The sequence below is a fragment of the Mesitornis unicolor genome, unplaced genomic scaffold (genome assembly GCF_000695765.1).
Source record: "Mesitornis unicolor isolate BGI_N332 unplaced genomic scaffold, ASM69576v1 scaffold1216, whole genome shotgun sequence".
NCBI classification, from domain to species: Eukaryota; Metazoa; Chordata; class Aves; order Mesitornithiformes; family Mesitornithidae; genus Mesitornis; species Mesitornis unicolor.
Window position 1 is genome coordinate 65,699 of NW_010191509.1, and position 14,708 is coordinate 80,406.

The 14,708-nt window shown below is 37.7% G+C and overlaps 1 protein-coding gene across 1 annotated transcript in view; it reads right to left on the minus strand.

Annotated features, from left to right (window-relative positions):
• The window catches only part of BICC1 (BicC family RNA binding protein 1), a 71,327-nt gene that overhangs the window by 43,166 nt on the left and 13,453 nt on the right, over nt 1–14,708 (minus strand). The window contains exon 2 of the mRNA XM_010186742.1: nt 11,357–11,426. Coding sequence (XP_010185044.1) covers nt 11,357–11,423 — 67 coding nt within the window. The 5' untranslated portion in view covers nt 11,424–11,426. The remainder of the gene's footprint in view (nt 1–11,356; nt 11,427–14,708) is intronic.

Below are 14,708 nucleotides of genomic sequence, written 5' to 3' on the forward strand. Positions count from 1 at the left end.
AGCATCAGGTGAGGCACTGGCTTTCTTTGGGGAAGAATGGTCTTGGGATGGCAGTTACAGACAAAGTATTAAGAAAGTGGAAAGACTATAAAAATCTTTTGTCAGCTACAGAATATCACACATTAGGTATTATTTCTTTAGAATATAAAAACGTAGTGCTCTCCCCAGTAATACTGGTAGGCATTTAAGTTTTTTTGGTTATGTTTTATGACTCTGACAAGATCATTAAGTAGATTTCTGCTGTACATGCTAGTTTCTCTATGCCTTTAAAAGCTGCTTTGGGGTTTTGGCCTCCTACATTCAAGACACTTTTTTTTTTTTTACAAAGCAAAACAAAAATCTGAGTTATGTTTACTAAGCTAACACATTACTATCATTCACTGACCAATGCATAAGTGATGTGTTTAAATTACCATCCTAAATGGGCTTGCAATAGGTTTTTCACATTAGTGTCAAGTATTTGCATGCCATAATGCATTAGATTGGCATGAAAAACTTCTCAACATCCCTTGAAACCTTCTGAACCACTACGATTTAAACACATGGAAGCAGGAGTGAGTTACGAAAAAAGCAGTTGAAACCTGACACTTCCCCTTTCTCAACACTTCTCCAACCAAGCCCAGGAAAAAGTACATGCTGGAAAAAACAAAAACATTCTATGGGCTTCAACTGACATTTTACAGTTTTATCTTCTCTTATGAAAGATACTGAAGTGTATGAATAATCCCTCCTCAAAGGGAAAGTGGTAAGAGTTAAGAAGCAGATAACAGAGCATTACAAGCAAATGATTGCAGCCTCCCCAAGAGCTGCACCCAAAAGCCTGACAGACTAAAATACCTTACTGATTGACAGGAATTATCTGACCAGCATCTTCTGTATTCTGATGATGGTCACTGACTATGCAGGTTATTAATGCATTTTTGTAAACTTATTTCTTTTGAAAATGCCTATTTGATATACAGAGTAAGAACAAGTCACATAAACCCATTTTAAGCAATTCAGAGGATACAAATTACAGTTCAGAATAATTAGAGAAAGGCATAAAATAGTTGAACAAGTACTTCTCCATCAAATGGAGAACCCCCAAAATGAAGGTATTCTGCATTTCAGATCATGTAACTATTCCATTCTATTTTACCTAAGCTGCACGATATAAAAAAGCTACAAAGATGCCCCATTGATCAAGTAAATCCATTTTTAACTATGGGGAAATGCACAATAACATTACTTTTGCTGTAGAGAAGTCAAGCACAAATGTAAGTTCAATGCCATTCTAAGGAACAGGAAAAAACATGCCGTTTCCCAGATCATGTACCAGATCTGACTGAAATTTTATTTTATGAAGCAACTGCAGATATAAGAAGTGATCATTTTTCTTCCTCTCAAATCTTATCATTTTCAAGAAACATTACGGAACATCCTTTATCTTCTGACATGACCACCTTCAACATTCAGAAATTTACTGTTGTGAAATTAATGTGCTTCTAAGACACGAGTATAATTTTAATAAAACTATTTATATTCACAGTTATCAGCTGTACAATTGCATAACAGGATGAATCTTTTTTTCCTGTTTTTCAGTGAGGTCAAACAAAAGCTGCAAAGGAATTTTGCTCCACACAGAGAGCTGACACAGAATACTCAAACCAACAGTTCTGTTGTCATGGCCGCTAACAAGGAAAAGCCATTTAAATGCCAAGATTTTTAAGAAAACCTTTACTGAACTGGTATTAAGTCAGACCTACAACTTTACACCTTGGGAACCAAAAGAGAATAGCTTTAGGAAAAATTCTGCTCACAAAAGAGCATAGGCCTCAATAAATGGGCAGCCCTGAATGCCCTTTCCATCAGTGGGTTTGACTCCAGGGCATGCCAGGCTGGAGGGCTGAGCTGCCTAGCACGTAGCTATGGAGGCAGAGGGACAGACCTGAAGCACGCAGTAAGGCAGGAGAGATAAGACCCCAATTGTGCTGTTTAGCAGCTATGAAAATAGTTGTGTCTCCCCTGAATTAATTTCTAGCAGAAGTGGTTACTCGTCTTCCCTTTAGGAGTACATGGAAAATGCACAACCAAGTGCAGCTTTATTGTTATTCACAATATCCAGAATAAGGTTGTCCTAGGGGTATGGCAATCAAAAACTATTATGCCTACTGCTACTGTATGATGTTTTTTCAAATTGATGCATTTCCACTTACAGACTGGAAAGACACGTGAAGCAACTTCAAAAGCTCATCTTATAGCACCCTTTTGCTGACCTACACGTAACCAGATGGAAAGCTTCTCTCCTGAGGGAACAGGCACCTACAGCACAGAGCCAGCAAATCACCATCTCCACCCACTTTACCTGATCAGTTATTGACAGGAGACCATTTCCCTTGCCCTGTGAAGGTGGTGATGCACATGAACAAAGGAACGCATCCAGCAGCACCATAAGAGCCTAAAACAATCCTCGGATCAGCAGCAGCGATAGAGCTGCTGGCAGAAATCCAGCTGGTATGCAGTATGGTGTCTTCTTTGTAAGACGCAGCAATGACACCAGGCAATGTGAACCTCTATTTCTATTCATCTGGACTGAAATCAACACTAAAACAACAGAAATTAAAACTTGATAATGAGTCAATGCAAAAGGTACCTTTATTTTTATGTACTTAAGCATCTAAACACTTCAGATGCTTGGGTGCTCACTTTTCTGCACCAATTTACATCTCTAAATACGATAGAACAGGCTGTGGTTGTTCAGAAGTGGACACCACTCCGTATGTTTTTGATCCCTATCCAGAGTTACAGTACGGCCTTGCAGGACAGTTAGCACAATTTTCAAAAGCAACTTAGTGGATTAGAAGTTTAAATTTGTCAAAAAAAACACATATCTGCACGTCTCCAAGGGCTTGATTACTTCCCTCCTCTCTCTCTTTTTTAAAAGGGAAACTTAAGGCTCTAAGTGGCTATTCACAGCACTGAATTTAAGGTAGGAAAATGAGTTGATTATATTCCATGTTCACCCTCTTCCACTACTTGGGGTGGGTGGGTTTGTTTGTTGGTTGTTTTGTTGTTGGGTGTTTGTTGTGTTGCGGGTTTTTTTTGTTTTATTTTGATTTTTTGGGTTGGTTTTCTCTTTTTCTGTGATAAGAGCAGAAGCTACAAGTATTGCAACTAGAAATAGCACCCAGCTATAAAAGTAGGTCAAGAACAAAAGTTAACCAAAACTATGTAAAATTACTGTTACAGTACTTGTTTCATTAACAAGTCTGAAGTATTTATTAGTCCTGTGATCCCATGACCTTCTCAGATAGGGCTGGCTTAGCATTTAAGACTGGCATGCAAAATACAAGTCATTGCATTACTGCATTTACAGAAACAAACTATGAACTTCTTTTACAGTAAAGAGTATTTTTCTTAAGCTGAAAGACCGATAAATTAGCTACACAAATACATGCTGGCAAGCACACAAGCAATTTCAGCACATTAAGCTCTGTCTTCCATTATCCACCACATTGTTTTTATGCAGTTCGAGGTTATATATGGTTACGAATGACGAGATTGTCATCCTAGAAGTAAACGAAGTTATGGGAGGACTTTTAGAATTTATGCACATAAAGACTTTTAACACAATTTACATGGGCATAGTCTTCAAAAAAATAGTAGGATTCATTTTTATGCTCAAAGAATTAAGATGACATCAAGTGTAATTGAGCCTTTGTAAGAGTGTTTTTATGCAAGTTAGACCATCTCTGAAATATACCACCTTTAATTTCTTCTGAAAAAAAACAAGACAAAATGTACAATCATGTGCTGATGTGGTAGCTCTAGTTTATATGCAGATGTAAATTCCCTTTCCTCCTGCCCTACGATTTAAAGTCTTAATTTGCCAAGCAGTGTATATAATAACTACCAACTGATCTGAAGCATTTCTATGCTCAGGTTGTAGCCACAAACTGTCCAAATCTAAAGACGACTGAGAATGCTCTTAACCTCAGTGTCCATATTCACAGAGCAGAGTTGCTTATTTTCCTCCATTATATATATAAATATATGCACACTTTCACACATACTTTTATTTTAACTTTCCAGACTATATTCATCTTCTCCATGAAGAATTCAGGAACTCATATACAAAAGCTGATATTATAGAACCTTACTACACTGTACAAAAGTTCAGAAACAACCAGGCTAGCCTAACGTGATCAGCTCGAGTTTAACAGAGTCCTAAAACAGGTTAGATATTTATATCTGGTCATTTTTTGAAACACCAGTTTTATATACATAGAGAAACTTAAAATAAAATCAAGCAATTCCTCCTTACAATTCACTTCCAGGAACACTTTTTGAAATGGGTACAGTAAAGAATGTAACTATTAGTGAAAGCAACACAGGAACAGAATTTATTATAAAAGAGCTCTCGTTGTTTAAATGATTGGGTTTTCATAGCCCCATATTGGACTTGGAAATGTAGGGAGGTTGCAGGGTTTGTTTGCTTCTTTGGTGGTTGGTTTTTGGTTTCTTGGGGCAGATTTTTGTTTTTTAATCCAAAAAAGTCAAACAAGAAACATTACCTCCACACCGAGAGACAATATGAGAAGGTAAAGAGCTCCAAGCTCAACATGGGTAATTAAGAGATGCTGTGCTGCCAACAACTGCAGTTTTTCCACAATACAGCAAGTTCCAAATTACTTTTCAACAAAGTTAAATCAGGCATAATATATAGGCACTGAGAAAAAGGGAAAAAGAAACTAATGTCTCTTCAGCCCAGAATAATGAAGTCATTTAAGGAAAATACAGAATTAAAAAGCTGTGTTATAGCTGCAACCGTATTAAGTAGGTAAAACATGTACATGCAAAGCCTAAGAAAAGGAAAATACTGAAGACTTTAATAAAGCAATCCTAACAGTTATTATTCTATATGCATATACACAGACATATAAAGCATAGCATTTTATGTTTAAACTGCAAGGTCTTCAGTCTTGTAGATAGATGCCAAACTGCTGGATACAGAGTCTAAAGTTTTGAACTTAAGGAGTTATAGAAGACAAGTAAGTAAATAGACTAAACTATTAGGTAATTTTTACTTTTATGCCTGTTTGACTAAAGTCAGACTTGGCCCATTTCTTAGGGAAAATTTCAGATTATATAACTGCACGTTACAAACATGCCAGCCTCTGAAGTACACCAAGCCACCTGGTATTTAGAAAAAGATTAAGTACGTAACTTAAAGTTACATATTTCAGTATTCCAGCAATCCCAGCTATAATTGAAAGCAGAAAAATCTATTTGTTTCTCTAAACTTTGCATTTATTACAAAATACTATCAATGCAATGAGACAGAATCTCTTGAAGTGAGGGTCCAATCCTACTTTATGCCACAAAGACACTTTTCACTGTACGCAGTTTCTCAACTGCTGTCTCACAGAACACAGAACGTTAGGGATTGGAAGGGACCTCAGAAGCTCATCCAGTCCAATCCCCCTGCCGGAGCAGGAACACCCAGATGAGGTTACACAGGAAGGCGTCCAGGCGGGTTTTGAATGTCTGCAGAGAAGGAGACTCCACAACCTCTCTGGGCAGCCTGGGCCAGGGCTCTGTCACCCTCACTGAGAAGAAGTTTCTTCTCAAATTTCAGTGGAACCTCCTGTGTTCCAGTTTGTGTCCGTTACCCCTTGTCCTATCATTGTTGGTCACCGAGAAGAGCCTGGCTCCATCCTCGTGACACTCACCCTTTATATATTCATAAACATGAATGAGGTCTCCCCTCAGTCTCCTCTTCTGCAAACTAAAGAGACCCAGCTCCCTCAGCCTTTCCACATAAGGGAGATGCTCCACTCCACTCTCATTAGGTTTATTGCTTTGCTCACAGGCGTTTTGGTTTGTTGGGGTTTTTGAGGTTGTGGGTTTGTAGGATTTTTTTGAGAGGAGGGAAAAATCCAGAGACCTCCAGATAGACTAGAAAAGGTTACAAAGCTGTTTAAAGCTCACATAACTCCTACTGAACAATGCTGCATGGGGTTATCAACTCTTCCATTTTCACTGACATTTCACCATAAAATACTGGGTTTGATCATGAGCGTTGACAGTGTCTTACTCACATCCATTAATACATTGGACCAAACAATTAGAGGTGTTATCCACAGGGTTTTTTTGCCATGTGTTTCACTGAAATTTCTACTTGGAGAAGGCAGTGTCTCCTTTGCACAAGTGTGGAATTCAGCTCCTTTTCAACACTAAAAGCCATACTGCAGAACCACCAAGGATGTGTTTGTTTTAAGAAATGATGTGATCTCTCCCTGGAACAGGTGTGTGAATTATGAAGACACTGAAGATAGGCAAGTACAATGCTGAGCTGCTCTTATGTAAACCAATTCTCCACATAGGATATTTCACCATAAAAGATTTAGCATCAAAAAGAGTTTTCACTCTTTTGAAAGATTTTGTTGACAAACTAGATTGACAAAACGAAGTATTTCTAAAGAGGGAAAAAAATATATAAAAAGCATAAGATTAGACTGTAGTTTTATCAGAAAACCTATGGCAGAAGAGTAAATAACCCAGAACTGTATTCACACACATTCATAAGGCTGCACAGCCTGATGCCACATCTTCTCTCCCTCTCTTCTTCCTCTCAAAATGTAAAGTTCAGCTTCTGTTACAACATTGGGAAACAACTGAATTGTTGACTTAAAGGTCTGAAGCAACAAACAGATTACATTTTAGCATACTCTTGGTATGTAAGGCAGTAACTTGCACTCAAGTTTGGCCTTAAGTTCACCATGTAGTGACATCTCTGTTCTAACAAAAAAAGTAAGCTTTTATCACAATGCCCCCTGGAATGTGCAGAGCTCTTCCCTTGTGTCTAAACAACATTCAAATAAGTGGGAGCAATGTTCCACTAATTTGGTTGAAGTATCTCAGTACAGTTATCTGCCTCAAATGCAGAATTACAATTGCTAACTTTCTTTTGCATATTATCCCAGTAGCTTAAGATGCACGGAAGGAGATAGTGGACTCTGCTTGCAAGAGAGCTTGCAAGAGGCAAAGCTAAGAAGAAAGTGAGAAACCAAGTTGCCAGGCAAGGAATGCCAGCAAGTGCCCACTTGTTGCTTCCTTCTCATGTCTTCAATGCCACTGTGTTTCCTCCTCTCCTGCCATTCTGCTTAGATACGAATTGGATGTGCTATGTACTGTCTTGCCTTTGAGACATGCTAACAAAAACCAGCATGTAGTAAAGGTCTTGTTAATAGAAACTAGTTTAACTTAAAAAGCTACTGAAGCTTGATTTTCTTTTTAAACAAGATATGAAAGTACAAATAAAAAGAGAAATCAAGTGAGGAAAAAATACACAAACAGAAAATGGACTGGATTTTCCCCCCCCCTTAACCAACTTAAAAGGCACCAGTAACAAGAAAGGGAAAACAGAAATATCACAAATAAAAATCACACAAACAAAAACCCAACAAACCCGCAAACCAGAAACAGCAAGTGAAAGAACAGGTGAATTAAGAGCAGCTCAAGAGAGAAAGAGAAGAAATAAGTGGGTAACTTCAACAGATGATGCAGATAAAGACGATCTGGAGATTGTGATCTGGAGAAAGCAGAAGAGGAATGAAAATGTGGGAAGAGGAAGAAGAAAAAAAAAGAGCAACAGATCCAGTAAAAGCAGTCCTTTTTAAAAGTGACCTGTGAAAGAGACCCCAGAGTTATCCCTGCTCTGTAAGTTCAACTTACTTTGTGTTTCCCCTTATCACCTTTTTAAACCTCCCTATGTGATAATACAAGCACAACCACAGCACAGCAGAAAGTGCTGGACAAGAAGATCAGCGGAGCAGGACAGGTCAGTATTTCGGGAAGGGAGAGGGAAAAAATGCAAGCTTACACCTGTTTTGAAAGAGTTTGTGAGGCCATAGCGTGTGACCATTTAGGATTTGGCAGTCTACTCTGAGCTTTTATACCACTAAATAAATCTAAAGACAATTAATAGCACTCCTATGGAACAGTAACCATAACAGAGTGAAAAACCATGTTGAGAGCAAAAGGGGAATGAATTGAAAAAGTTTCTCAGTTTGATCTTTAATTAATTGGACTATGGAAGAACTGAAGCCTCCAGAACATGAGGTTTTGGTATGCCCTGAACTCTCCAGCACCCATGCAAAGCAGATCAGACCATGCAAGGGCCGACTGTTTCATTACTGCTCCACGAATCAGTCATTACAAGAGTACTTTAAATTGTTTCACTTTTCTCTGAAGCCGTAGTGTTATGGGATCTCTTTGTCAACCTGAACAAATGACTTGCTTAGAGATGTTACTGGAAGATTTATATCTGTTTGTGTGGTTTCTAAAGATGTATTTCAAAATACTTCAACTCTCATCACTAGAGCAAGGCTGCAGCATCTGGTGTTCATTAAAACCAGGAAATTCCTGTTTTGCTCTTTGTGAAACTGTTGAGAGTTGATAATTAATTTTTTGATTCTAGTATTTGCAAAGAGCTATTTTAGCAATTTCATATTAAAAAAAAATAATAAGAAATTTAAAAAAAGATCTTCATGTGCTAAATACCTACATCAGTCTTTTGCAATTCAAAAAATTTTCAAAAATTTTCTTCAAGTCTGAGTTAACGAATTAACATTACAATATCCTATATACAGTATTTTGCAACCATCAGTTTAAACGTTGTAATCTGTATAACATAGATAAGAAACAATTTAGCAGCTCGCAGGTCACCTACTCTTAGTGCTTCAGCTTCATCACAGTGACTTTTTTCCCACAAGATGATAAAGACATTCTGGGTCTTGTACAGAACTTAATCTTCAGACTCTTTCTGAACCATATGATGCACACCTTGCCTGCAAATTTCGATACCTATGTGTCGTAATTAGAAAGAAAATATGCACTCTGTCTTTATTGATTTAGTTTCAACAATCTCAAACTAAAAACTGACAACGACAGTGAGAAGAACACTACATTAAGCCTCAAATATTTCTGTCATGTTGTTCAGTCTGCCATGAAACAACAGCACAGCTAGAGATGTCTTCCTAATTGTTGTACTTCCCCTCATATTTTGGGAGGAAAGCTGTGACCACAACATATATCCACAGAATGTGAAGCTACTGAAACTGCAGGCAAATGATACTGGAAAATAATATGAAAAATCTGATATTACTTGATTATAACAGCATATGGCTGGGGTACATGATCGTCCATCTGTAACTGCTAATCCTTCACTGAATGACTGCTTATCAAGCACTCAGTTCCCAGCCAAGGGGATGGGGAAAGATAGCACGTTCCGAGTTCAAGTCCCTAGAGAGCCAGCCAGTTACTTGTTGGAGACTCTCAATCACAAAATGTCATTAAGTGAAGCCAGAGTATGTTAAGCACTTAGAATATTTTCCTATGTAACCACTGCTGTAGCTGCAAATGGAAAGTTACAGACTTTCAAACAATTGATACCAAGTATAAACTACACTTTATTTCACAAGGAACAAGAACCTCTGGGTTAAGGGGTTCTTCGTACACATATTGTACAATTTCCTATCTTAGGTGTATATATACACATACATACATACACAACTTTCCAGAGCAAAGCTTGCCAGAGAGTAAAAGTCTTAACTCTAGAGCCACCTTGCAGTCCACAGGCATTTGAAACATTTTTTAATAGTACAGCATATTGCTAAAGAGCTAAGTTTGCAGCTCATCACTATCTAAAGTTTCTTTTGGCATAAAGACTTTCCAGGATAGTCATTCCCACTGCAGACGCACTCGTTATGCACTCAATATGCCCAGCTGCATTACGTGTTCCCTCCCCTCAAGTTTTAGCTTTATTATCAGCTCATAACTTTTCGCTGTTTTATTTCCCCTGGTATTGAAATTAAATTCATTTACTGACAGAGCTTAACCACAAATCTAACATTATCTTATCTTTTGAGATCACTCATAAAGAGGTTAAATTAATCTACATATAAAGCTGTACCTCTAAATATCAATCCAGAATCCCAGCCAGCCACTTCTTACCCCAGTTTTCACTGCCTTTCATCCATGCTTTTTATCTGCAGAACTAGGTTCATTTACATTTGAAAGAAGACAAGTACAGGTACTGCTTTTTTTGTTTTCCTCCTCAAAAGAAAAATAAAAACTTTCCCACCCTGTTTTCCTGAGGAGCTTTACCTGTGTATCAATTTATAGCACCTCAGGCAGAAAGCATGCAGAAGAACACAGGTAGCGCACAGGTTTGGACAGAGACCTTGTCACTCTCACATTACTAGAAACATTAGTTCCACATAATACACACACACACACACACACACACACACACACACACGATACCTGCATTTTTAATATGAATTCTTTCCTTACTTTTCCCCTCTCAAGTGAGATTCTTTTCCCATGCAAGTGGTGAGAAAAAATAAATAAATAAATTTGTACTTCAATACCAAGCAGGAAAGTACCTCAGAGGCTGAATCTCACTTTACACCTTAAGAATGCTATTAATCATGCACATTTCTAAAGAGATTATTTTTCTTCCTGTGAAACCTTCTTCACTTACAAAGGTTGTTCGCCCACATCTCCACCCATGCATTCTAAATATAATATACAGAAAAATCACTTGAACTCCACTTTTGGCTTTTAATATGTATCAGCCTGAGCAGAAAAATAATGTAATGTTAAAGATCACCTGCAATTGTATTTTTCCTGCAGAAGAGGAATTAAGTATTATTTTCATTCAGACACAGCTATGATTCTTTAAACCAGAACTAGAAGGCTTATTTCAAAAAGAGATGATCCAGATTGTATACTTGGTTCATATTAGAAGGCTGTACTTCCAAAAGAAGCATAATTTAAAACACATAATACTGGCCATTCCTAAGAAACAGCTCTACTTGGGTTTCTTAAAGAAAACCAAAAAAGCATGCAGACTGTCTCTGTCAGGGACAAAATGAGCGTATCCTGTTCTAACTGGGCTTGACCAACACACATCTTTGTACTCTATAAAAACAAACAAAAAACCCCACAGAACACCCACTAATCTACAGCGTTACCAGAAACACTCACTGGCTTTGGCTGCTGTGAAATAAAGAAGTCATTCAGATTAGATGCAGAATTATACAGAAGAAAGCACACATGCTAAAGACAGGACGTTCAATAGTATTGATAACAAATTACTTGCAAGTGCAAGCTAAAAATGGATTTTATGTCAAATGCATATATAAAGCTGAGAACTTCAACAAGAAACTCTTATAAGAACAGTAGACTGAAGTGACAGTATTTCAGGTGTACAGTATTGATACAGCGACCCTAAATACAGATTTGCTTATCTGTGGTTTTACTACTTTAGCAACTAATGCCACCCCCTAAAAAGAGCAAAACCAAATACCTTTTTTTGATTTTGCTCCAATCTTCAACTTCGATGGCCAAGCAATCTGTGTATTCGTTTCTTCCATAATCTGTTAAAAAGAAAGCACATATGAAAAAATCAAGTTTTTACTGTTCTCCTACAAAGTCAACAGTTCATTTTTGGAAAGATTATGTTTACCATTTTTACATCTGTTAACTATTATTACTTATAGCACAAGTCATTAATTACCTTTCTGGTTTTCTTAAGAATCTTTGTCAAACCAAAACACTCAACAGTTTCCATGAGGTTCAAATGATCGCTACCAGCTACAGCACGCTCTAGGCCCATCTCTGAGGGAACTTCAAAGCTTCACAATTCAACAAAAATATTTCTTTAGTTATCTTAAAATGGCTTTTAAGTAAAGCCTACCGAATTTAAATCAAGGCCTTTTCACTTTCCATAAGTCAAGACACATTGGTTTTCTTCACAAATTGTTTGGGGTTTTTTTGCCTCACTTTGACCTGAAAGCAACTTTTAATTGTAAGCCTATCCAGATCTCAAAAGTTTGAATTCTTGGTTTAGCAGTTCTGAGTAAAGACTTAACAGCATTTATTACAATATGGTGCGTAACCTATCTCCAGCTAGCCAACAGGGAAAAAAACCTTACACACACACTTGAACTCTGAAATCCACGTAGTCTTTTGGCTTAATGTAGACTCTTATTCTGTTGCTGTCTTTGTTTTAGTGAGTAAGTCCACTAGCCATAGGTGTATAACAGTGAAATTTAATACTGGTACAGAGTTACAGAGCATCACACATTTAGTAGTAATACAGCAGAATGAACTAAATGATAAAGACCTCATCTATATAAGAAATGTTGGGCATTTCTACTGAGACTAAAGAACTTCTATTTTATATTGACATCCCATCAATAATTATGATCATACCTCTCATCACACGTGAGATAGGAGAGTATCTGATCATCATGGGTAAAAATAGAATATTTCACCATCATGAGGACCTGAAGAAATAAGAAGTCTGCCCATAGTAGTCCATGACAAGATGGATGTAGGATGCCAAGAAAATGTACCTATCATGCTAGGCTGCAGCAGACAAAGTATTTTTTAAGAGATGTTGATTATAGAAGTCCCATATTTTATTATTTTCTCATATCTGGTTGCGTTTTCCTTTGCTCAACCTTTCACTGTTGTAACCTGTGCACTTTTAGGAGAAGCCTGACTCAGTCTGCCTTCTAAGCACCCACAGGGTAGCCAAAGATTGCTATTAGATCTCTCTTTTGCCTCACCTCCTCCATGCTGAACAAACCCTGCTTGCAGCTTCTCTTCGTACATCAACTGGTCCAGGCCCTTGATCAAACCTGGAGACTGTCCACTTACTCACTCCCACTTGTCAGGATCTTTCTTGGACTGAGGGAGACATAACTGAACTAAGTACTCCATATGCAGATATGCAGTAGCTGAGCAGACTGGAATAACCACTTCCCTCAATTTGCTGGATCATACTACTTTAGATAGTGAGTCCATGTAATACTTACTATCCCCTATGTATTTTTAAGGGAATTATTTAACACTTAAAACGGTAATAAGTGAAATAGGTACTCACTGTAAACTCGGTCTGTAAACTAAGAAATAACTTAAATCGGAAGAACCGAAAGAATGTTTGATTGCTGTGGAAAGGAAAGGGAGACGGGAGACGGGAGACGGGAGACGGGAGACGGGAGACGGGAGACGGGAGACGGGAGCCGGGAGACGGGAGACGGGAGACGGGAGACGGGGGACGGGAGACGCTTTTCAGCTGGCAGGTCGTGAGACGGGAGACGCTTTTCAGATGGCAGCTCTCAGGGTCTGGTTCTTCCCGTATAAAGAATATTTGTTCAATTTCCTCAGAAAGACTAAAAATGTAGTTCTGCTCTTTTGACTGCTGATAAAAGTGAGAATTACAATACGCAGAAAACAGACATTATCTGAAAAAGTCAAGTCCCAAAAAGGGGGGGCAGGGAGGAATGAGGCAAAGTAGTACGTTACAGTACTTCTAGTAATTTGCTACAAGTATAAGCAATAACAAATAATAAAATTCCAAAATAATAAGCAAAGCCACTTCCAAGAAGAACGTGAATGCATTAAGAAAACGGCTACAAACCAATAAGTTTTCCATAACAGTATAATTCTGAACTAAGGCAGACTTCTCTAACAACTTTTACTTCTTATCTTCTACATCCGAATCCCTAGGACATCACCACAGCTTCCAGATCAGTACACCATGTGGAAAAACTGACAGTGTTAGCCAGACTTCATTATACTATATTTTTGGTCTCAGCAACTATTGGATAATAAGTTACAGCTGAAACAAGACATTTCCAGGAAGATGAAATTCTATCAGCAAGATACACATACTTTTCACAATTTTCCAATCCAGATGTGAAAAAAGCTATTTCAAAGAATTCACTTGTGTCTTAGAGGGCTTTGGGCCAGGATTATTCTTAATTGTGCAACAGGAGATGAAATACACAGAAAATAGGAAACCATTCACTAATAAAGGTTGATGCTAAAGCAGAGAACAGTGCAAGACTGAGTTAAAGAAAATCCAACATAAAAGGAACCACAAGAGAGGAGTGAATGAACATCATTCACGAAAATTGTTACATCCTATCAATCCTTTGCCCTCTCAAAGTTTAGAGACTTTTGTCTTAAAGAAATTAAATCCTCCCCATTTCCCATGCTAAACCAAACCAAAATGAAAGCTCACAACTTCAGAGATGCAGCACATTCTGGGGACAGATGAGAAAGACACAGATGACACCGTCAAAGGAAAAGAAGTCTGCCAGCCAGCCACTGAGATTTGGCCACCTAATATCCTTAAGCTCTTTGGAGCTAAAAATTGCCACATTAGACCGAAACGAAGACTCAGTTTGGTCACTACAAAGACAAGTTTATCTACTGTCTTAGGCAGTTAAGCAAGAAAAAAAAAAGTCTGGATGCATTTAAATGAAGTGCATTTATTGAAGTATAAAAATGCTCAGAGTATGTGCTAGCTTTCAACTCCAAGCAGTAAACTTTGTGATAAATTCCAAGCTGATGGCAATAATAATCTTTTCCACAATTTTTGAAAACCACATATTATACAGGGAAAAAAACAGGGTTTGCTGCAGCACTTATGTTTTCACCAGCAAAAATAATTTTTCTTGCCTGTAAAGCAATTTGAGAATTTTAACTGCTTGAAAAGGTTCACAAATGAAAGCAACTTTTGGTTCTGTTTTTGAGAAATCAGGGCTTTCATAGAAACCCTTAAGAAAGATTTCAACTATATTTCTTGCTTTTTAAACTATTTATTGCATTTATTATTTATGTATTGCATTTATTCTAACAGCAGG